The 26,116-nt window shown below is 41.5% G+C and overlaps 1 protein-coding gene across 1 annotated transcript in view; it reads right to left on the bottom strand.

The window, feature by feature from the left end:
- LOC124788355 (condensin-2 complex subunit D3-like) overlaps positions 1–26,116 on the bottom strand; it is a 151,823-nt gene that overhangs the window by 29,880 nt on the left and 95,827 nt on the right. Inside the window, exons 6-7 of the mRNA XM_047255620.1 lie at positions 21,925–22,099; positions 7,043–7,220 (exon numbers count right to left, since the gene is read on the bottom strand). Coding sequence (XP_047111576.1) covers positions 7,043–7,220; positions 21,925–22,099 — 353 coding nt within the window. The remainder of the gene's footprint in view (positions 1–7,042; positions 7,221–21,924; positions 22,100–26,116) is intronic.

Raw genomic sequence — 26,116 nt, 5'->3', positions numbered from 1 at the left:
CGCCCATCATGTAATGCAACTTGTTACTCGTGTGGAAAAAAAGGCCATGTCCAAGCAGTTTGTTTCCAATGGCACAAGACCACCAATTTTGCTTGCTCCCAGAAAAAAACAGGCTTGTGCACATGCCATGAATATTGTGTTTTCAAAACCTACAACAGGTTCCGACAACAGTAAGATTAAGGTTGTGCCTCCTTCTTGCCCTAGTGCTGGGCAACAACATTCTAACAAATTATTTGGCACCTTATGAAGTGCTGGCTGTCGTGTGAACTTTCAGTTAGATGCAGGTGCCGCAGTAACCTTGCTTAATCATGCCACATATGAACAGTTAGGCTCACCATGCCTTTCTAAATCTAGCAAGCACCTCACTGCTTACAACAGACAGGAAATTCCAGGGATTGGACAGTGGAGTTTGCCTGCCACTTACAAATCTCACACAACAGTGAATTTTACTGTGTTGGAATCAAGAGGCAGTGAGAACATTTTCAGTTTAGATGCCTTGGACGTAGCATACAAGACATACTTTCAGTACCAGCTTTTGATCCAAAAGAACTCCCTGAACTTTTTTTAGAAGGAATGGGGAAATCTAATGACTTTGGAGTGCTTGTTACATTGAAAGACAATGCACAGTCTAAGTTTTTTCCGAGCATGCCCTGTTCCAATTGCTTTACGAGACAAAGCTGCCAGTGAACTGTAAGAATTGCAAGGTAATGTGTAACTGCTCTCATTCGAGCCAGTCAATGGGCAAGTCCCCTCATTTTGCTGCCTAAGCCTTCTGATTGCATTCGCATTTGTGTTGACTTCAAGTCAACAGTCAACCCACAGACAGTAGTTGGCACTTACCCATTACCTCACCCTGAGGAATTCATGGACAGGCTTAGTGCAGGACGTTTTCTAAGATAGATTTGTATGATGCCTACTTGCAATTTCCACTGGATGAAGAATCACAGAAAGTGTTTGTTGTAAATACATACTTAGGACTGTTCAAGTATTTGCATTTTCCCTTCAGCAGTGCTTCCGCACCCGCCATTTTTCAACGTTACTTGGAACAGCTGACTGCAAAAGTGGCATTTTGTTCGAATTATCTTGACAATATTGTCATTTCAGGTCATACACCAGAAGAACAAATTGCCCATTTGTGCGTTCTTTTTCAAGTGTTGTCAGAAGCAGGATTCACATGTCATCTCGAAAAATGTGACTTTTTTCAAACTGAACTAAAGTGACACATGACACAGTCATGTGATAAACAGTCAGGGTGAGCAACCCCTCCAATCTCATTTGCTTGCAATCCATGACTGCCTGTTCCTGACAATGTGTCTAAACTGCATACAGTACTTGACAAGATGACATACTATGTTTGGTTCATACCGAATGCCTGTCAGATCGCAACTCCACTGCATCACTTGTGTCGCAAAAATGTACCTTTTGTGTGGACTAAAGACTGTCAAAACGCCTTTCAGAAACTCAAAAATGCCTTGCTCAGTGACAGATGTTCAGTACATTTTGACCTTGCTAAGCCAGTAGTCTTGAGAGTCAACACTTCTTCCTGCGGAATCGACGCTGTGCTTTTGCACAGAACTAGTGCACAAGACAGACCTATTGATTTTCCCTCAAAGTTGTTAATTCAAACTCAGTGCAATTATTCTCAAATCTGTCAAAGCCAGTTCCTACACACATTGCTTAAAAATTGCAATGGTGAGCTTTGTTGCTTTCGCACTATCAGTATGAAATTGTGTACAGACCTACGGCAAAGCATGGAAATACAGACATCCTTTCTCGTCTTCCGATTGGCCCAGACTCTGATTTTGATTCACCTGCTGCATTTTGTTGTCAAAACATTGCACAGGACTCTGAATTGCTGGACACTTTTCCCTTGCACTACAGAAAAATTGCACAGGCCACAGCAGCAGACCCAGATCTCAAGATTTTTTTGCATTACATTCGCATGTCTTGGCCTCATTCATTGAACAGTATCCAAATCTCAGTTATGCACCAATACTTTGCACGTCGGCATAACGTTCAGTTCAACAGGGTGTGATTCTAGTTCAAAATGTCAGTGGACAATCGTGTGTGCTTATTCCCTAAGTGTTGCAAAAGGATGTGTTGCAATTGCTCCACCAAGAACATTGGGGAATTGTTTGCTTTAAACAGTAAGTTGGCAGGGCACAGACACCCACAATCAACAGATGACATCACAGTGTCACGCATGCAAGGAAAACAAATCCACTCCACCACAGATATTCTCAGCTTGGCCTAAGACTCAATTGCCATGGCAACGAGTGCACACTGACTCAGGCAATGGACCACAGTTCACCTCACGTGATTTTGAACAGTTTTGTGAATGAAATGGCATTTGTCATCTCACAAGTGCTCTGTTACACCCACAGTCCAACTGAGAAGCAGAATGCTTCGTGTGCACTTTAAGCAACAGATGGCCAAGCTTCGCACCACCCACACACGGGAACAGGCACTGCAACTCTTCCTTGCCTCCTACTGTTTCCACCCATGAGACAGACCATCATCAGCAGACCTTCTCCGTGGCTGCCGCCATTGAATGCTGCTACAGTTGCTGCATACAATGCAGCATCCAGTGCCGGCAATGGTTCACAAGTATCGCTTTGCGCTGCATGATCTTTTTCTTTTCAGGGTTTATGGCAGCTGTGGGCACTGGGAAGGAGGTAAGATCCAGGAATGCATTGGTTCTTTTATGTACTTGATTGCAGGTGCGATGGTTTGCAGCACTGCCACCAGAACCAAATTCATGCATGCCATTTGCCCAGTGATTCTACTGCTTTTCTTCCCTCAGATTCATGGCCTCATGGGACTGTGCGGCCTTTGAAGCCACCCACTTGTTCCAGCATGGCACCCCAGTAGGAGCGGATGGACAATGCGCCCTCGCCCCTGCCATCCTCGCTCTCTGACCCAATGGACCTGGAACCGCTATTTCCATTGCTGTCCCCGTCATCATCCCAGGACATGCCTTCAGGCCTGGACATGTGTCCTGGCAGCAGTTTTCCGGAGGATGTTCCTGTTGCCTCGCAAGCCAGATAGCTGTGTATGGTTGGGAGTATGCCGTCTTCCAGAGGCATAGTTCCCTGCTTATCTCTACGTCCAGCATCCTGCCTCTCTCCCAGTTGTCATACACATCCACCCTACATGACAACGGTGCAGCTTTTTTCAAGGGGGAGGAATGTGTTGGTGTAAGCTATGGCCAGCACACTGGTTGGCAAAGATGTAGCAAGAAGATCGATAGCAGGTGCTGAATCAACAGTGTCTATCAGGAAGGCCAAAGGCAGACTCGCAAGCAACATGCCACCAATGCGCAGTCTCAGTCATTAGCTCAGCTGCTCAGTCACTGGTGCACTAACTCGCACTCCAAGTTCGCAACTGTTAGTACACTGTGACCAGTGTAGTGTTTATAGCAGGAGTTCTACTTCACCAGCAGCAAGGCTAACATGGACTATGATTAGAAGAGCTCGTACCACAACATATGGACACTCTTAAAAATAAGTAGATTCCTGTTAATGTAAATAAATAACCCTGTTAATATATGTGTGTAGCTGTGTTGTAGAAAGAGGACACCAGCCACCAAACAACATCCTCTCTCTTAACCCCTATGGGACAAGACTCAACAGTGTAGATGAGGACACTACAGTGGTGACAAGGATACAACACTATTTATAGGGAAATTTGCAATTTGGAAATGATGATTAAACACTCTAAGGTTCTTGTTGAAGCATGAAAAAGTTGTAGGTATAAAATTTTAGATTGTCCATCTCTCAGTTATAAAGGAAACCATAACGTCCTGACCGATTCATACATATCAATAATTTGAAAGAGTGTAGAGAGCACAAAAGCAAAGCACAGAAAATCCCCAGATGGTTTACAACATATAGGAGGAAGGTCTAAGCTCAACTGGGAGGATGGTCTAAGCTCAGCTGCTTATAACAAAAGGAAAATGATCAAACTACTGTAAGACACTACACACAGATACTAGACAACACTTTTAAAAAATAATAATATTTGGGGGACAGGAAACACTAGGCCTATGAAACTGATAGCAACATATGCAGACAAAACTGTAGCAAAAACAATGAAAATGGGGTAGGTTCCTGGACATGGAAGTATACATAGCGAATGTCTAAAAGCTATTTAAATTGCAGATGAAACTATTCAGTATGTACACAACAAGAACAAATGGATGGAAACATGGACAAGAAATACTGCACGAAGGTATACTACTCCACAACAGAGCATGAATTTTTTGGTAACACTGGGGGAAAAAACTATAAAATTTCCCAAAAACTGTATGGAGAAGCACTTTCAAAGGAAAAAGAGCAGATAGGTTTCCGAAGTAAATGATTAGAAAGTATCTTGACAGCTCTTGGGAAGCCCATCTGGTTTTTGTACACCTCCAAACGCATATGACACTGCCCTTTCAATGGATTGTGATATGCAATGCAATGTAGTAGCATAAATTTCCAGCCCTTGAAAGCTGTATGAAACATGAACCCAAACATTTCTGCAAGTATTGGATTGGGAAGACTGCATGGAAGTCCAATTCCACTGGAAGGCAGGGGCTACAAGTGGTGGATCGCAAAGACCAACAAATGTGGCTAAATATGGCAGCAGTTGTAACAAACTTGCCTGAATAAATTTAACCCGACACTGGAAGCAGTGCTAGTACTCCACCAAACATGGAGGAGGCATTGCAATATCTTCAGTTAACCTGCAGCAATTTAAAAAAAAATGCTGCACAAAAAACTCCAACTTCTATCCACAATAGTCAGTAACCACTGAGAGATCAAATTATATGAAATCTTCCCAGTTCTCAAGACTTGTCTGTAAGTGATCGTTTTTATTGGAGTTATGTAAAGTCTCTGAGGTATACCAACAAACTAAAACTGCATTTATATCACATCACAACTAAAATTTCATATACCAGTGTTATGAAAAGGTCAAACTGTTATTTACCAAAGAGAGGAAGCATAGAGTCATAGACAGAGAAAACAAAAAAATTGCCAAATTTATGGCTTTCGGGCAAAAAAATCCTTCTTCAGCAACAGAACACACACACACACACACACACACACACACACACACACACACACACACACACACACAAAATAAATAAAAAAGCAAGGGACTCACACACAAATGGCTACTGTTTACAGGTGCTTGTGTCAAAAAAACTGAGTGGCCATAGACGGTAGCAGTGTGTGTGTGTGTGTGTGTGTGTGTGTGTGTGTGTGTGTGTGTGTGTGTTTTCTGTTACTGAAGAAGGGCTATTTCATCCAAAAGCTGAAGTTTAGCAGTCTTTTCATTATGTCTGTCTACAACACAAAGCCTCCTCAATCTGTTGAGGAACAAACTATCCTATTTAATGAAAATAAACAATTTTTGAAAATATAATGTAATTGGGTAGATACAAAATCTACTGACCAAGCAGTAGCAGAAGGTGTTGCCAGCATACACTCTCTGCCTGCACTCATTCATCCTAACTGATAACTTAGTGATAGCCATGCCGATGTGAAAGGCCAAACAGTGTTTACATAACAACTGGTACATGAAACGCTTCATTTCACAGGTGGCTCTCTCTTTGATAGTATAAGTTTTGCTAGTTACAGGGCTGGTACTAGTGGTAGGAGGAGGGTGATTGAGGCAAGTCTTATGGCAGGGATGGCCACAGGTGTAGGACCCACACAATGGAAAAATGGGTACTGAAGGAGAATAGGGTTTGACAAGGATACTGTGAAGATTGGGAGGGTGACAAAAAGCCATTTTAGGTGTGGTAGACAAAATGGAAGACAGAATGAACCTCATATCGGGGCATGATTGTAGGAAATCTTAGCCTTGTCAAAGCAGATGATAATACATTGAAGAACAGGATAATACTGATTGACAATACTGAGTCTGAATGACAATACTGACCTGCTCTATGCACCCTCTTACCACCCCCTATACAAGTTCTGTAACGGGCAAAACATACTATTAATGAGAGAGCCACCTGTGGAATGAAGCACGCCATGTACCAGATGTTACGTAAACACTGTTTGGCCTATTACATTGGCATGATTACCACTAAGTTATCAGTTAGTATGAATGGGAATAAGGAGAGGGCGTATATTGCCAACACAAAATATCTTGTTTTAGAGCATGCAGTAACATGACAGTCATGACCTCAGTGCCTGTTTCACCTAACACGCCATCTGGATTCTTCCGCCAAGACACCAGTTTCTCAGAACTCAGCAGGTGGGAACTAGCGCTACAACATGTCCTTGGTTCTTGCCACCCACCTGACATCAGTTTACAATAATTTCTTCCGTCTCAGCATTTCTTCACAATAACTACTCCTTTCTTCACTCCGTTTTAGTTTTCTGTGCCTTTGATTTTCTTACCTGTCTATTTTTGCTGTATCCCTCCCACCTCTGTCACATACATTGCACTTAGCTTTTCATTCTTATTAACTCATGCTCGATGTTTTAGCACTAATCTCTATCTTCCATATTACCCTGACCTGGGGTTCTTGGTGATTTTTCCAAAACTCTCCCAATTTCCTAAACATCACCAGTCCTTTCCCATCACCCCTCTTCCTTTTCCTTCAACTCTTCTGACAAAAAAGGAACCTCTGTAACCACTGGCTTCGAAAACTTGTTAATTTCAATACCTTTATAGTTGTGTTCTTCTGCCATCACTTGGTGAGTAGTATTTTTTTTTTTAATCTATGAAATTGCATAAAATCTATCCTATTCATATTGTTGTTATTCCATCAAGGACTTTCCATTGTTTAAAAGTTCAAATAATGATGATACACCATATCACAAGAAAAAACAACTTTGTAATAATCATGTAGAACATCCGAAAAATGTATTATGAAGCCAATTTGCAACTAACAGAAAATTAACAATATATGTCCACCATTCTGAAAATAAAATCATATCTGTCTTGGATATCATAGTTTCAACCTAAATTTTAAAATTTTCACATCCCTGTTGCTCACTACTAAACACTTCCAGTTAAAGTTGAAGGAATAACAGTAACTTACCTTATACACAAATCAGCCAACACATTGATGACATTTACTTTTACTATTATATCATCTGTCTCACGTAACACACACCCCAAAAGGGATACTACATCCTTGGCAAACAGATCATTTTGAAGGCTCATCTTACCAAGTGTAATTACAGCCATGGCCTGCAGTGGAGTATTTTCCAGTGGCACTGTAAAATTATTCATGTTTTAGTACACTTCACAGACATAAAAAAACAGAGAAAATATTAAACTTACACAATTTTGTTATCTTTCTTAGCTACAGAGCCCTGATTAGTCTAAGTATAATACACTAGCAAACCTTTCAATGCTTTGCAATTGCTAAATATGTCTAGGAATTGGATATATGACCCAATCTCCTTCTATCTACCTCTCTCTGTCCATTATCCTCCTACCTCCCCCCCCCCCCCCCCCCCCCCCTCGGCACACAATTTGTCCTCTCTGTCCATCTCCTCCTTGTCCACGTGTGCCCCCCCCCCCCCCTCTGTCCATCTCCTCTTCTGTCCTCTCTCTAACCTTGAGTGTTAATTATTGTTTTTGCAAACAAAACCTTGACTGGGAGTTGAATTCACTTAAAAGTGAATGTGAGAATGGTTCTTATCATTGGTGTACAGAACACGAGAGACCCATCTCCAGCTGCTCGATCTGTGAGGATAGTAGCTTAAGTAACAGCACTCATCAACATTTTATTCTGTGAGTGGATAGGACTGCAACATTTCAGATGATTCAGATCCTGGAGTAGTTTTCTAATCTTAAGCCAATAAACCACAGAAACCACTTCACTATTTTCTATTAAAACCAACTGTGAGGAAGAAAATAAAATGGCACTTTGTTGTGTATGTAACTGTTGTTAAAAATTACATATAAGGAAAAAGGCATTTGAGAGAAACCATTTGTCTAATGGTTTAAATGCCCTGTTATTGTAGTTAAAATTGACTATGAAAACGTTAACAAAACTGCACATTTTCATAGCACAGTGTTTTCTTTCTCACAGTTAGCTTTAACAGAAAACCAGCAAATTGTTGTTTATGAAAAAATGCATCCTATGTCAGAGTGAACATTTATTAGAGCACCTTGTAAAAATTTGAAGTAAATTGGTCAAGCACTTATCGAAATTTTTGCTAACACAGTTCCCACTTTATACATGACATATATTAGTATATTGTATTTATTAAAAATATAAATGGCCAATGTCCGTCCAAACATTTATTAGAGTATCATGTAAAAATCTGAAGTAAATTGGTCAAGAACAGTTCAAGATTTGTGCTAAGTTAACCCTTAAAAGTGTTTATTTATATATGTAAATAAATTATACACAACTGCAACCAGATGGATGCTGGTGAAGTGTCATTGTTAAAGTGTGAACTAATATAGTTTGTGTGAAAGTGTTCTGGGCATCAAAATGGAGGCAGACAGATACGAAAAAAGCCGCCTATACTGTCGCAAACCAGCACCCAGCACTATGCTACTACCAGTAATGATGTAACTTCCCGGATTCTCCCGAAATCATCTGAAGATGAACCTGAAAGGGCTCGAAAACCGGTTAATGTAATAAAGCATTATTAATGAAAAAAGTGACTGGTTGCACTTGTGTATAATTTATGTACATTAATATACAGTCACGGTTCTAAAATATCCGTAATGGATAAGCATAATCAGTTTATTTATATATTATATATGTAAATTTATATAATAAAAATACTAAGAATATGTAGCCTACCTTGATCCAAAAATTTATTAGACTATCGTGTAAAAATCTGAAGTAAATCGCTCAAGAATTTTTCAAGATATTTGAGATAGCCTTTCCCCTTTGTATAGTATATTAAATAGTTATATACCATATATATTAAAAATATGTAACCTATGTCCATCTGAACATTTATTAGAATATCATGTTGTAATTTGAAGTAAATCAGTCAAGAATTGTTTGAGATTTTGGTAACAAAGTTAAACAACGACTTGCCTTTATACAGTAGTATAGGTAACAGAAGACAACTAAACATGATACTCTTTTCGCAATTTTCTTCAGTAATTACTTGACTCACAATTTTCATACATTGTTCTTGGATTGTGTCTATGTGATGTCTCAGTTGTTGACAATAAATGTCAACAGTGGTGATTACATGTTGGGGAAGCAATTCGTAGTACACCACACTGTTGCTGTTCCAAAAGATGCATAACATTATCTTCTGTGGATGCGCATAGGTCTTTATATGGGGAGATGCTGCTTTGTTTGGGCTCAACCATTCCTTTCTTTTCCATGTGTTAGCATAAAAACACCATTTCTCATCACCAGTAATGATACAAGACAGGAATGGTCTGTGTTGTTCATGAGTCAACTGATGACAAGCAAGCAGAGATGCACATATAACCACCTGCTGATTTTTGTGATTTTGGCTTGGGGCATGTGGTACACACACACTCAATTTTTGAGCCTTCCAAATTGCATGCAAGTAACAGACGATGGTAGAATGATCACAGTTCATCAGATTGGCCCTATTTCGAGTACACTGATGTGGATAACTGAGGATTAGGGGTTTAAATTATCTTCCTCAAACACCAAAATTCTTCCTGACTCTGGAGAGTCACTAAGGTAAAAATAATCCTCCTTAAAACGAGAAAATCATATCCATGTGGTGCTCTGTTCAATGGCATTATCCCCATACATGATGCAAATGTTTTTGGCTGCCTCTGCTGCTGTAATCCCTCTACTGAACTCAAATAGAAGAATATGTCGGAAATGTTTTGATTTCTCCACCTGGCACTCCATTTCCACAGATCTGTGCACTACCTCTAAATGAAAAAATGAGAATATGTAAACTCAAACTGCAGTATCATCAATGACTGCATTGTGGCACATAGCATTTCATGGCCAGGAATCAGACAGCATTCAGCTCATGGTCGATAGGCGGTGGCACCAGCTCCACTTAACAGTGCAGGTGCAACCACCCCTAAGTCGCTTTGTTGGTAACCCCTGCAATGCCAGCCAGCATACATAAAGAAAATAGCAACCTACTGACTACAGGCCAATCATGCCATGCCACGCCACCAAGGGCTCCCCGGTGGCCTGTGTACTCCTGCATGCCTGGACTAGTTAAAAAGTGCACGCTCCACCATGGACGGCAGTGCAATATCAGGCTTTAGTCCCACAAAGTGTTTGGACTCATCGTTTGTAACTATGGATATATAAAGACTTGAATTGGTAGTGTTGTATGATTGTGATAGGGACTCAGTGTACAATTCCGTCAGACAGTGTTTGTATGCAGAGCTTGAGTGAACTTCAACTGAGAAATTAAACTCGTTTTCCCACTCGCACCTCCAGTCTTCATTGTTCCACACTTCCCGGATACAACACAGATAGCAACAGTGAATAACAAATAGAAAATGACAATCAATAAATAAATCCACAGCAACCAAAATACCAACATGCAAAACAAAAGTGCTACAGCCTTGTGCCACCATAATGTATTAGTGTTGTTCCTGTGTAATGTTGTTACCAGGCCTGGTAAGGTATACTAGGAGCATGAACAGCGTCAGGTGCTTAGTGGTCACTGAGAAGGACAAGCAGATACTGCATACTCATATGAGACAGTGTTATCAGCACTTGACATTCGAAAGGGTTTCCACAGTGGATCTCCATTTGGCTGGCTGGTCGAATCGCATAATATTTACATTTGTGTGACATTCAAATGTGCAGTGGCCTGATATTGGACTGCTTGGGAATATGAGAGCATGCAACTGTCATCAGAGAGCAAGTAATGGACTCTCTACAACATTATGAGTCATCCCACACCATTGGTCAGAGACTAGCAGCAGACAGACTACGAACTTACCATCCCAAGTGTATGCTAACATTAGTATTACAACACTGATGGTTGCATTTGGTGTGACGCCATGCATGGGAAGCAAAGACTGTAGAGGAATGGCTCTGAGCACTATGGAACTCAACTGCTGAGGTCATTAGTCCCCTAGAACTTAGAACTAGTCAAACCTAACTAACCTAAGGACATCACAAACATCCATGCCCGAGGCAGGATTCGAACCTGCGACCGTAGCGGTCTTGCGGTTCCAGACTGCAGCGCCTTTAACCGCACGGCCACTTCGGCCGTCTGTAGAGGAATGACATCGCATTGTGTTCAGCAGCAAATCATGTTTCTGCACAACCCCGGATGACCATTGATGGCGAGTATCGTAGTGACCTCAGAAGAAGTACCACTCTTCAAATATTTTGTAGAGGAAAGTGACGTTGAGGGCCATTAGATTGTGGCTGGTAAGGACCAAGGCAACTCTGACAGCACAACGGTATGTCACAGGCACACTTCATCCACATATGTTGCCTCCCGTGCGACAGTATCATAGTTCTATTTTTCAACAGGACAATCCACATCCACACATGGCTTGTGTCTCTACAAACTGTCTGCGTAATGTTGAGGTATTCGTGTGGCCAGAAAAAGTATGGATCGACAATTCCTTCCGCTGTGGAAACAACAGCATCTGTTACAACTACTGCAGCAGTAGCAACAACAATGCACAAAACAGCTGGGTTCACTTTTGCGATATGAGTCACAAAACTGCAAGGCTTACCCTGCAAGTCTAATTTTGTACGTGCATCCGCAAAAACAAGTTAAGATGAAAGCATTAGCATCTTCAGACCCATCACTCGATATGGCTTTACAAATTGCGCAAGTACTTGAAATAGCCACTTCCGCTCAGGATACATTTGAAAACAATGTTGATGTATGTAGATTATCTAGTAGCCAATGTTGACAATAAAAAACAATGGACTCTCAATACGGGGTCGGTGCGGTCCTTGCGCACCGTTTTTCTGACAGTTCTGAACAACCCATTGCTTATGCCTCCAAAATGCTCATGGATGCCCAACAAAAGTATTCTCAAATTGAAAAAGAAGCTTTGCCCATTATTTATGCTCTTCATAAGTTTGGTGTTTTTCTCTATGGATCCAAATTTCATCTTGTTACAGATCACAAACCACTTGTTTCCTTGTTTCATTCATCAACGTCACTTCCCGACAAGACTGCACACCGCCTCCAGCATTGGACTCTTTGTCTCGTTTCAATTATGAGATTCATTTCCGGCCGACGGCTCAACATGCGAATGCTGATACACTGTCTCGCCTTCCCGTGGGTCTTGATCTGGCATTCGATAGGGACGAACTTTTGTGTTTCCACCTGGATGTTGCCGAGCAGCGGGTTGTGAACGGGTCCCCCATCACCGGGGACCGGCTGGCGGCTGCTACGGGTTCTGACCCTACCCTCTCCCAGGTTTTACGCTGTATTCAGAAGGGTTTGCCAGATTGTCCATCTGCTAAGACTTCTGATCCATTGCGGAACTACTACACTTTGCATTACTGCCTCATGGCTAGGGATGGTGTTATCCTCCTTTCCACCGAAAATGCTTCGCCGCGTGTTGTGGTACCTGCATCTTAGCGTGCTTCGGTCTTGTGCCTCTTTCACCAAGGGCACTGGGGTGCCTCTCGCACAAAATCTCTGGCGCGCCGTCATGTGTACTGGCCCGGCCGGCATCGACTCTCAAATCGCACACATGGTCACTGCCTGCGGCCCTTGTGAGTCACAGGCCGCTGCCCCAAATTCATCTTTGTCACCGTGGCCTTCGCCCGAGAAGCCCTGGGAGCGTATTCATGCTGACTTTGCGGGACCTTTTTTAGGTACTTATTGGCTTCTCATTATTGACGCCTACTCTAACTTTCCTTTCATTGTCTGTTGCACGTCGCCTACCACCACGGCAACCACCAATGCTCAAGCTCGCATTTTCTCTCAGGAAGGCCTTCCCTCTACTCATGTTACTGATAATGGTCCGCAATTTGCCTCTTCCGATTTTGCGGATTTTTGTGCCCGTCACAGCATCATGCATGTCGCGGCCCCTTTTTTTATCACTTTTGTAAGATTCTTGTAGAATAACTGAAGGGGTTTACGGAAGAAGAAGCTAACCCAGAAGAATGCATTTTGAGTTACTGCATGTTACAAGTGTAATTAAATTCAAAGACAACAGCAGAAATTGAATAAGACCGTTGTGACTCGGCGTGCAGTTACGCGCATCCTCTACATGAGGCACTGTCTGCCAGCCATGCAGCAGCAGTGCCACCTAAGCGGCCAGCCAGCCAGCGGCCGCTAGACTTGTACTCAGTTATGATCTGACTGTTAAAGTGTACACACGTCTTACTTCGTTTACTTGATCTGTGACTTTCATGTATTGCGTCTTCCTTGAAATATATTTGTTCACCTTGAAGTTATAACAATTGGCAACGAGGTAGTGATTTTTCTTTTCCATCGTTGACCCACGTTTCCGTGACTACTATAGAGCAACTATTGCAAAGTCTCATAGAACAGCAATCGCTTCTCACAAATGCGATTAGTGACTTCGTCGCGGCATCAAATGCGGGGCATGTCTCATTGTTGTCTCTACCTCCTTACAACGAGACGGCGGAAGTCTGGTCTGATTACGAAAAACGTCTTCGACAGCACTTCTGGGCATTTCATGTCGCGGACGAACAAACATGTAAGTCTCTGTTCCTTTCATGGATTTCACCTCAAATGTATCGGTTGTTGTCGCAATTGGCTCCTTTGAAAGATCCTGCGTCTTTATCCTTTGCTGAAATGTGCTCACTTCTGACCGTCTATTTTCAAAAGCAAACACATGTGGTAGTGTTGTGTACATAGTTCCGCGTAGTCAGCGCGTACACAACTTTTCCACTAGAGCGCGCCCCACTAAGCACAACAGCGCAGGCACAGGGCTCGTCCGTCTCCGCACTACGAGATGGCGCTGCCACAGACACGGACCAAATTCTGCTTCCGCTGATCCGCGTATTAATATGTAACGCAGCCAATGAGATTGCTGCTAACGTAGAACCTTTTCTCCTCGCAGATCAAACTCGTGCAGTGATACATGAACACACGAAGTATGATAACGAGTGTACAGACCTCCGATTAGTCAGTCTCCATTTGTCTGTACCAGGCTGCATTTGTCTGCAACAGTCTGTACGAGTTCTACATTTGTCTGTACCAGTGTAGTCAAGTTTCACCTAATAAGATTACCATATTCCTGTACATAGCCATGAAGATAAATGTATAGACACTTTTGTCAAGTATCAGAGATATATGTGAGAATAAGATTAACGTACCAATACCAAAGGAACTTCAGATTGTCAATTGTAAATAGCATCCAGAACCAAGTTAAGTAATTTTTATGCTTGTTATTATTTTAATAAATGTATGTGAAAAATTAATCAAGTTCTGTTTAAAGTTGGTCACCATCAATCTGCTACTCTAAGCGTGCACGGCAGAAGATAAACACGCCATGATAAGACCACGAGACAAATTACTGACACTCGCCTACTTCGTTAGAGCGACAAGTCAAATAATCTGATGGTGTTGACAAAAACAACCGAATCAATCCCATCGCACTTGGGCTGCTGAACTTCACGGCCTCAGTAGAAAGTATCAATTTGTTACTGAAGTTCACAAAGAATCCTACGCTGATTCCATAGTACAGGATGCTATTATCCGATCGGCCCCCGACAAAGAAGTTAGGCAACGTGCCCTTCAGTTTGCAAATCCAATTCTAGATGAAGTCCTATCCATCGCTCAGTCTTTTGAAATTTCTCACTCCGCTGGAGTGCAAATAGAGGCATGGGGCAACGTCGGGGAAATACAACCTCTGTGCGATGTTGACGAAGCGTGTGGTGTGCCCCCGCCGGCCGACGTGGCCGCAGTATGCTCCCAAGCACAGCCTCGGCCCAACCGTAAACAAACCTCTAAGAAACTGCAGCAAAACTCACGGCAACTTCCTTCATGTCCGCGGTGTTTTATGAAACATTCACGAGAAGATTGTCCACAATGTTGGGCCATGTGTCACAAATGCAAAAAAAAGGGACATGAGTCATCCATTTGCAAATCCGACCGCATACATGATGTTCATGAACATGACGCTGACTCTGATTCTGTGTTGTCTGTCAATTGTACTTCTTCCCTTTCAGGGAAGTTATTCCTCGCTGTCCAAATACTTGGTCGAGATATTCGCATGCAGGTGGATACTGGTTCTGCTGCCACGATCATCAATTCTCAGATGTATCATCAGTTGGGTTCTCCAGTCCTGTCACCTGTCACTAGGCAATTACGGACTTACAATAAACAGAAGATTTCTCTCTTGGGACAATTTGATGCAAGGTATCTTACAAATCTGTCATTCGCACTGTTCCCATATTTGTGATCGACCATAGTAACGTGAAGAATCTTTTTGGTTTCGATGCCTTTCGAGTTTTTGGGTTCTCCATAGATGACACTGTCAATATCGTCTCTGATGCTATTACTTATGCTCAATTGGATTCCTTGTCGACGACATTTTTTTCCCTTTTTTCTCCTGGGTTAGGCAGTGCAAACGACTTTGAAGCTCACATCATGCTCAAACCCACTGCTCGGCCTAAGTTTTTTAGGGCTCTCACTGCTTCAGGGGTCTTGCTTCCTGTCACTTTCAGTGGGTGGTCCTCTCCTGTCGTTGTCGTTGCTAAGCCAAATGGTGATATTCGTCTCTGTGGCAATTTCAAAGCCACTCTAAATGCTCAATGCCTTACTGACACTTACCCTATGCCTCGACCTGAAGAATAGTTCAATAAACTTGCTGGAGGCCAGTATTTTTTCTAAAGTTGACCTGTCAGAAGCTTAACATCAACTTCCTCTCGACGCTGCTTCCCGGCAGTTTCTGGTCCTTAACACGCCTTTCGGCCTCTATCAATACCAACTATTGCTATTCGGGGATGCCAACACCCCCGCTCTCTTTCAGCGATTCTTGGAACAATTATTGTTCACTGTCCCTGGGTGTATAAATTACCAGGATGACATTGTTGTCACTGGCTCCACCACTGATGAACATCTTCAAAATCTCCTCACACTTTTTCATGTCTTACAGACTGCCAGTCTTAAGTGTGACCTTCCAAAATCCAAATTTTTTTAGGCATCTATCACGTACTTGGGGTTTCAACTCTCTCAGGATGGTATTCATTCGCTTCAGCAAACTGTCACTGCGATCCATGCCCTTCCTCACCTTACATCTGTTAAGAAACTGCAGGCCTTCTTGGGGAAAATAGCATACTATCACAAGTTTTTACCGTCTGCTGCTTCGGTGGCTCAGCCGTTGCACCGCCTGTTGCATAAAAACATGCCTTTTCACTGGTGCGCGCCATGCAATGCGGCTTTCCAGAAATTGAAGACTATGCTGAAACAGGCCCTGTGCCTGGCTACTTATCAAGCTGGCCAACATCTTGTTCTTGCCATGGGTGCCTCTCAATACGGGGTCGGTGCGGTCCTTGCGCACCGTTTTTCTGACAGTTCTGAACAACCCATTGCTTATGCCTCCAAAATGCTCATGGATGCCCAACAAAAGTATTCTCAAATTGAAAAAGAAGCTTTGCCCATTATTTATGCTCTTCATAAGTTTGGTGTTTTTCTCTATGGATCCCAATTTCATCTTGTTACAGATCACAAACCACTTGTTTCCTTGTTTCATTCACCAACGTCACTTCCCGACAAGACTGCACACCGCCTCCAGCATTGGGCTCTTTGCCTCGTTTCAATTATGAGATTCATTTCCGGCCGACGGCTCAACATGCGAATGCTGATACACTGTCTCGCCTTCCCATGGGTCTTGATCTGGCATTCGATAGGGACGAACTTTTGTGTTTCCACCAGGATGTTGCCGAGCAGCGGGTTGTGAACGGGTTCCCCATCACCGGGGACCTGCTGGCGGCTGCTACAGGTTCTGACCCTACCCTCTCCTGGGTTTTACGCTGTATTCAGAAGGGTTGGCCAGATTGTCTGTCCGCTATGACTTCTGATCCGTTGCAGAACTACTACGCTTTGCATTACCGCCTCACGGCTAGGGATGGTGTTATCCTCCTTTCCACCGAAAATGCTTCGCCGCGTGTTGTGGTACCTGCGTCTTTGCGTTCTTCGGTCTTGTGCCTCTTTCACCAAGGGTACTGGGGTGCCTCTCGCACAAAATCTCTGGCGCGCCGGCATGTGTACTCGCCCGGCCGGCATCAACTCTCAAATCGCACACATGGTCACTGCCTGCGGCCCTTGTGAGTCACAGGCCGCCACCCCCAAGTCATTTTTGTCACCGTGGCCTTCGCCCGAGAAGCCCTGGGAGCGTATTCATGCTGACTTTGCGGGACCTTTTTTAGGTACTTATTGGCTTCTTATTATTGACGCCTACTCTAACTTTCCTTTCATTGTCCGTTGCACATCGCCTACCACCACGGCAACCACCAATGCTCAAGCTCGCATTTTCTCTTTGGAAGGCCTTCCCTCTACTCATGTTACTGATAATGGTCCGCAATTTGCCTCTTCCGATTTTGCGGATTTTTGTGCCCGTCACAGCATCATGCATGTCACGGCCCCTTTTTTTATCACTTTTGTAAGATTCTTGTAGAATAACTGAAGGGGTTTACAGAAGAAGAAGCTAACCCAGAAGAATGCATTTTGAGTCACTGCATGTTACAAGTGTAATTAAATTCAAAGACAACAGCAGAAATTGAATAAGACCGTTGTGACTCGGCGCGCAGTTACGCGCATCCTCTACATGCGGCACTGTCTGCCAGCCATGCAGTAGCAGTGCCACCTAAGCGGCCAGCCAGCCAGCGACCGCTAGACTTGGACTCAGTTATGATCTGACTGTTAAAGTGTACACACGACTTACTTCGTTTACTTGATCTGTGACTTTCATGTATTGCGTCTTCCTTGAAATATATTTGTTCAACTTGAAGTTATAACAAAGACAAAGTAATTTATACAGCAGGCAGTTGTTTCTAGTGGTACATTGGGAACTACTTGTTATTAGTATATAGTCCATTTGAAAACATAACAAATTATTTGATCAAACTAATTATTACTAAACTGAGGGTTAGCATTTTTTTCTGCCAACCTCTTCAGTTCTGATGGAGAAGGATTATTCCTTTGAAATGTGTCACCTTTAGTGCTTTTGCATTGTGAAAGGTGGTTGAGCCTACACTTTAACATTGCTAAATGTAACTGGCTTCAAATATGGCTGAACGCCACACAGATGGGTTCACATGACAGAAAACAATGTTTACACATGGGAAACTACAGGTTGTAATATCAAGAATATTAGGGAATGGATAGACTACTACTCACCATAAAGATGGCCTGTTGCGTTGCTGACAGGCAGAACAAAAAGACTGCTACACATTATGGCCAAAGCCTCCCTCAGAGAGAGAGAGAGAGAGAGAGAGAGAGAGAGAGAGAGAGAGGGAGGGAGGGAGGGAGGGAGGGAGGGAGGGAGGGAGGGAGGAAGGGAGAGGGAGGGAGAGGGAGAGGGAGAGAGAGAGGGAGCGTGAGGGAGAGGGGGAGAGGGAGAGAGAGAGAGAGAGAGAGAGAGAGAGAGAGAGAGAGAGAGAGAGAGAGAGGAAGGGGGGGGGGGGGGGCGGCGGCACCGCATTCACAAAAGTAAGCACACCTCATACACCATACACACTTGACTGCTACCACCAGCAGCTCTGACCGGTCAGAAGCCTTTGGCCAAAAGCTATAATGTGTAACAGTCGTTTCACTGTCTGTCCACAACTCAACAAGTCACCTTTAAGTTGAAAAAACAATATTTAAATTAAAAGCACAAATAAGTTTGTAACATTTTTGCACTAAATATGCTTTTTCTTCTAGTGCAGTAATTATAGATGCCATTAGTCCTTCTGAACTCTACTTGATTGTTTCAAACAAAGTTCGTGAGAGGAAATATGTACTATGATTCTGTTGTTAAAATATCTAACTTCTTAAGCAGTTGTCTACAAGGTAGTCAAGGCTGAGTATCACATATTATTTTTATGGCACATTATTGTGCAATGAAGACTTTCTTCTTAAAAATGAATTATTGCAGAATGCAAACCTGTATGAAGTTACTAAATGAAAATAAGATAAGAATTAACTTACAGATTCCTCTCTCCCTGCAATCGGTAATATTACAAAGTGCAAAATGGGCTGCAAATGAACTGACTTATAAGCTTAAGCTCTAATCAGTATGGAGATTGAGATTAAAAAATATTGAGGATACTACCTTGCTTACTAACTCCTGCCCATGTTTTAAACTTATTATTGATACTGTATGCTTTTAAGCTGCCCCTAATGGGAACTGAATTCATAACTATAACTAAAGAAAAGTTCATGTTCTAATGTTGATTTTACTTTGTTACTGTAAAGACCTATTTGCCAAATAAATACATCAAATATTGTGACACACAATGGAATCTGAAGCATAACATGCATAAACAGATCAATGATCCAGCATGACAAATCTTTTCTCACATTGTGACTTAAAGGATACACCTTTCTCATGAGCAAAATAACATTATTGATCATTGAATAGAATTTAACTCCAACTTTCTTGTCCTCACTTTTCAATAGGATAAATACTGTAATGGAAAGTCCTTAGTGGAATGTAAGTAAACAAAGAAACGAAGATTATCCACTCACAGTCTAGCTCTGATCTTGAATGATTGAGAACCACATTAACACAACCAAAAACATTGTTACACTTCTGGACAGGAATTGCAGGCCTCAAACTCCACTAGCCACTGCCCTATGCCCCGCTTCCCTGGTCAGCATTCACTCCACTTCAATCATTCTACACCCAGGTCTCCTTCACCATAACCTCCCTCTCCCTCTGTTAAATCTTCCCCCTGTCCACACCTCCACATCATTGTGCACCACATAAAACTCCCACTACTTGCATCAGATACAAAGCTGATTGGTGCCAAATTTCTATCTTGTGCACTTGCTGCCTCTTCCTCCCATTCATCAGTCATCCTTATCTCCAAACATCCCTCCTGCTCCCTTTCTCCCCTTGCCCCCTCTATTCAATACGAAACCTCACCCCCGTCAAGTTTCTCCGCCATTCCAGTGTAGTCAGAGAGGATACTCTAGCCACGATGGTGTATGTGTTAGCTTTCAAGAAGAACTTGTAAGTGCCCAATGACCACTTGATGCCTCTACTATACTTCAGTCCTTCCATTAGTAATAGAAAAAAGATATTTTAGGTAATATGAATAATGTTTAAAAGATATTAAAGAATAGACTGAATGTTTTCTAGGCCATGACCCTACATATGTAATTATTCAAAAGATACAATACCAACATCATCTACTATGTTAGAGTTTAAAACAATCAACAATGCTGACTAACTGACTGCAGTATCATTTAACCCATTTTAAGAACATCTGCTTCTTTCTTTTTTATTAACTGGCTTTTGACATATTCTTTCCATGAACCACTGCTTTCTCTACACTTAACAGTGGCTTGCTATGAAAAATTCTAATATAAACGTCCACAGTACTCACTGACAAGGGTACACATGAACAAATGTTACTCTTTACGTTAGATTTCACATCTCCTGTAAACCCTGTAAAGTTTAAAATCATGCCTCCATCATGGCTGTAAACCTTTTACAAAATACTAAATTCTACCTTATCTAGATAGGCCTGGCATGTTAATAACTTTTAATTTTTGACAAAAAGTTTAAAGTCCCGATAAAAGCATGGTTTTAATATTTGACACGTCTTGTCTTACTGACAGAAATGTTGGCCGGACTAACTGATAGTGGAGAAAGCTGAGCTTACAGTGAAAGTTCCATTATTAGGCAGAATAACAGACTTGTTACATAAGAAAAATATCATGCAATGCTCTGGTATACATGGTCATTTTTCTTCCCATTCCTTTAGCAATATGTTGTTTATTGCTCAGGCATTATGCTTTAGTTGTACATCCGAATTTTCACCAATATGCACAAGTATTTCTTGAGTTTTCAAAAAACTTTTTACCCCTGTCTGCAATTTTCAGAAGAGTTTATTCAGTTCTATCTTATTTCTTTCTTTAATATATTGTATTTCGAACATAATAATCTGGATAGCGAATGTCATCGCCACTCAAAATTTTGAATAGTTTTCACCACACATTTTTTAATTTGTTGGTTTACACTTACAGACATGCTGTCCTCTTTGCTCTATTATTTCAGATTTGAACTTGTTCCTTAACACCACCAGGTAATGCAACTGATGATAGAAACATGAAGAGGCTTGACACATCCCTTAATGGGGTGCAGAATGCAGAACCTATGAGCTGACTGAGATACATCCAATTTGCCTCCGTTGAGCTTCAACTTCAGAGGCTGCCTGAGATGCACACAGTTCAAAGCAGCAAGATGCTCATCGAAATGATGACCTTTAGTAACTGCCCAATGAACATCATGTGCATCAGCCTGAGAATTAAATGACACACTAGTGGTAGATAAATATATTATAATTTAACTCTCCAGCAAAAAGAAGAAGGGTTCTGTAAAATGTGTTTCAAAAATGTCATGTAAAAAGATTCAATCCATATTAGTTACATACATGATGGACCACTAATTAAGATGAATAAAGAAATAAATGTCTCTTCTTATATCATTTCTGTTCAGTGCCACTAGCAACTGGTGCATGTTGCATAGGATGTTTCTGACATCTAGTTGATCAAGATGGATGTCCTAAATGCTTTTACAATGATTATCAAGCTAAATGTGATTGTCCTCTCCTTCATCAGACACATTTGTCAAATGTTTGTGAACCCATTACCTCAAAACAGATTTCTGCCACTATCTCACATTAATGTGCATGCATAAAACTATTATTATTTCTAAAATTCACAACAGGCACTATACATTATGAGAGATCCAAACTGAGAGCACATCTCATTATATGAAAATAGATATAAGACAGACATCAGCCTATCAGAAATATAGCTGGATCACAAAGAAAAGCATTTACTCTAATGATGCAGGAATTATCTGTTTGCCTACCTGGGAGCTTTTTCGGAAACAAAAGCTTTACAAGTCTGTACTCCGTGTCTTTCTCAACTTCTTCAGGACAGTATTGAGAAGCTTCACCAATAGCAAAAATATATCGAGAAAATTCTGGCACATTTGGCATCTTCCCAGTATCAGGATGATGCTCCTTTATGTAATCCTCACACATCTAAAAATTAAAAAAAAGAGTATGTGTAAAACAGCTAGTATATACAAGAATGAATTGGTAAGTGTGGTAAACTTCTATGAAAAAAAATATTACAAATGGGAAACTTCATTAAGCTGGTAACTGTGATTCTTGTAATATTTTTGTTCTAACTAAAACCACATGTGCACATGACTGGCATTATCAGCACAGTCAAGTGATTTGAATAACACATTTCACACATCACTGTGTTGCAACACACAACATAAAAACACATTGTGACTCATGGAATATGTATAATTTCTGGTCATAAGTACCAGGTTTAACAATGAGTGCAATGTTAGGAGTGCCACATGGCAAGGCAGCTTAAACAATTCAGTAAGGAAGTGAATTGCACACAGAGCCAGAGCAGAATGAGGGTGAGCATCGGACAGTAACAGCCTACATCACAGGTGGTCAACTGATGGTCTGCAGACCGAAACTAGCCCGCATTGGTTTCAGTCTGGCTGCCACAAGAACTAAGTTACTCCTCATTGTTTGTCGAGTGGGACCACCTATCTCAATGTCATATTTTGTTTTTCTATTCCCTGTTGTATTAACATTAGTAAATAATTTTTCCATTGTGGATGTATCAGAACACTGCAAGTGGTGAAATTGATTATAATTTTTAACGCATTTGCTGCAACCAGTTGCTTTTATAAGCGTTTGTTTTTCCATGATGACATTTCAAGATGCCTCGCAAACAGTCTTCAGATGTTTGCACTTATTTGCATTTTGCAAACATTGTTAAAGTCTTGTGGGTTACCACACACTGAGTACCTATAAAACATTTTTACTCACGAAAATGGAGTATGGTCCAGATAAAACTGGGCTGCAAGAAGCACCAGCAAATGAGACCCCTGATTATCCTAGTGGATAAATGAATTTGAACTTGGTTATGGTATGAAACAAATTTTTATTTTTGCACAGCATTTTTTTCTATCAAACTAGTTTATTTCACCCTTTTAAAACACTGTCAAGCAAAATATTCATATGCAGGCTCTTACATTACCACAATTTTTTTGCTGTGACAACAGATGCAAATGCTTGAGGGTATTGTCTGCCTGATTCAGTCTCAGAAAATGGATCCACTATGCTGTGCAATATATCGTACTTACAAGTTGTATCATAGATGTTCAGGAAGATAATACGTGGCCTACTGCATGAAAAAATTATCCAAGATAATGGTAACACTTGAAATCACTGTGAAATATTCCTTAAGTACATAACATAAATGATGCAGCAATGAAGTCTGTAAGCTACAGGAAGCTATGGAGGGTGTAAGTCATCTCCTTCAGTTCATAAATGAAACCAAGTAATTGATAGTATGCTACAACATTAAGTTTTAGAACAGGTTGTCTGTAATAAGATAGTGGTGTGAAGGACTACAGATCATCGTCCCTCCCTTATTCCCTCACTTATCAAAGGATTCCACAAGGAAAAAGGGATGAATAGCCGATTTGATCCTTTAAGGTATCAGTTGCGCCTTAGAACCAAGTAAAAGGTAAAGTGAAGGAATAACAACTGCACGAAAGTAAAACATGCAATGACATGGGGTAGGAGCACCAATCAGAAGCAGCCAAGCACCCCTGGGGGTCGTGTGCTCTTTGGCGATCTCAAGTGAGGTGTAAAGCGAAGTAAGAAAATGAGCAAAGGTGAAACAGTCATGAAACATAATAAATTAAAGTGAGGTGGGGAAGGTGCACTGGCTGAAAACAGATGGAGGCTTCCTGTCATTTATCTTTCTGCATCTGACAAGCAAACTCCCCCCCCCCCCTCTCCCTCTCCCTCTCTCCCACCACCACCACCGCCACCATCACGAACTAACACACCCAGTCACTGCACAAGACTGAAGAATGTTCGTGCCACAGAATGCTAAAAAGAGATGTTTCAACCATGGGGACAAACTTGCAAACTTCAAATGGGGATAAATCATTCTCTTGAAGAAAATGTAAACCAGATCTGACCAAATGATACAAATGAATTGGTATATAGGGTGGTCCACTGATCGTGACCAGGCCAAACATCTCACGAAATAAGCATCAAACGAAAAAACTACAAAGAACGAAACTTGTCTAGCTTGAAGGGGGAAACTAGATGGCGCTATGGTTGGCCTGCTAGATGGCGCTGCCATAAGTCAAACTGATATCAACTGTGTTTTTTTAAACAGGAACCCCCATTTTTTATTACATATCGTGTAGTACGTAAGGAAATATGAATGTTTTAGTTGGACCACTTTTTTCACTTTGTGATAGATGGCGCTGTAATAGTCATAAACATACGGCTCACAATTTTAGATGAGCAGTTGGTAACAGGTAGGTTTTTTTAAATTAAAATACAGAATGTAGGTATGTTTGAACATTTTATTTCGCTTGCTCCAATGTGATACATGTACCTTTGTGAGCTTATCATTTCTGAGAACACATGCTGTTACAGCGTGATTACCTGTAAATACCACGTTAATGAAATAAATGCTCAAAATAATGTCTGGCAACCTCAATGCATTTGGCAATACGTGTAACAACATTCCTCTCAACAGCAAGTAGTTCGCCTTCCATAATGTTCGCACATGCATTGTCAATGTGCTGACACATGTTGTCAGGCATTGTTGGTGGATCGCAATAGCAAATATCCTTCAACTTTCCCCACAGGAAGATATCTGGGGACGTCAGATCCGGTGAACGTGCGGGCCCTGGTATGGTGCTTCGACGTCCAATCCACCTGTCATGGAATATGCTATTCAATACCGCTTCAACCGCACGCGAGCTATGTGCCGGACATCCATCATGTTGGAAGTACATCACCATTCTGTCATGCAGTGAAACATCTTGTAGTAACATCGGTAGAACATTACATAGGAAATCAGCATACATTGCACCATTTAGAATGCCATCAATAAAATGGGGGCCAATTATCCTTCCTCCCATAATGCCGCACCATACATTAACCTGCCAAGGTCGCTGATGTTCCACTTGGATTTTCCGTTGCCCAATAGTGCATACTATTCCGGCTCACGTTACTGCTGTTGGTGAATGACACTTCATCGCTAAATAGAACGTGTGCAAAAAAATCTGTCATTGTCCCGTAATTTCTCTTGTTCCCAGTGGCAGAACTGTACACGACGTTCAAAGTCGTCGCCATGCAATTCCTGGTGCATAGAAATATGGTACAGGTGCAATCGATGTTGATGTAGCATTCTCAACACAGACGCTTTTGTGATTCTCGATTCTCACGCAATTTGGCTGCTACAGATGTGCGGATTAGCCGCGACAACAGCTAAAACACCTACTTGGGCATCATTATTTGTTGCAGCTCATGGTTGTTTCACATGTGGCTGAACACTTTCTGTTTACTTGAATAATGTAACTATCCGGCGAACAGTCCGGACACTTGGATGATGTCGTACAGGATACCGAGCAGCATACATAGCACACGCCCATTGGGCATTTTGATCACAATAGCCATACATCAACACGATATCGACCTTTTCCGCAATTGGTAAACGGTCCATTTTAACACGGGTAATGTATCACGAAGCAAATACCGTCCACACTGGCGAAATGTTACGTGATACCACATACTTATACGTTTGTGACTATTACAGCGCCATCTATCACAAAGCGAGAAAGTGGTCCAACTAGAACATTCATATTTCTTTACGTACTACACGAATATGTAAAAAAAAATTGGGGTTCCTGTTTAAAAAACACAGCTGATATCCATTATAGCAGTGGCACATGTAGCGAGCCAACCATAGTGCCATCTGGTTTCCCCCTTCAAGCTAGATGAGTTTCGTTCTTTGTAGTTTTTTCGTTTGATGCTTATTTCATGAGATATTTGGCCCAGTCATTATCAATGGACCACCCTGTATATGCATATAACACACAATATTTAAACAAAATTTCATAAATCTGCATTATGGTGTTTAATGAAAAAACATCTACATAAAATCTCTACTTTAAAAAATAAATAAATACAAATAATTTAAAAAGTCTACATACT

Source organism: Schistocerca piceifrons, chromosome 3, assembly GCF_021461385.2.
Source record: "Schistocerca piceifrons isolate TAMUIC-IGC-003096 chromosome 3, iqSchPice1.1, whole genome shotgun sequence".
NCBI lineage: Eukaryota > Metazoa > Arthropoda > Insecta > Orthoptera > Acrididae > Schistocerca > Schistocerca piceifrons.
Note: the sequence above shows the minus strand (reverse complement) of the source record. Positions and strands in the feature narration are given on the sequence as shown.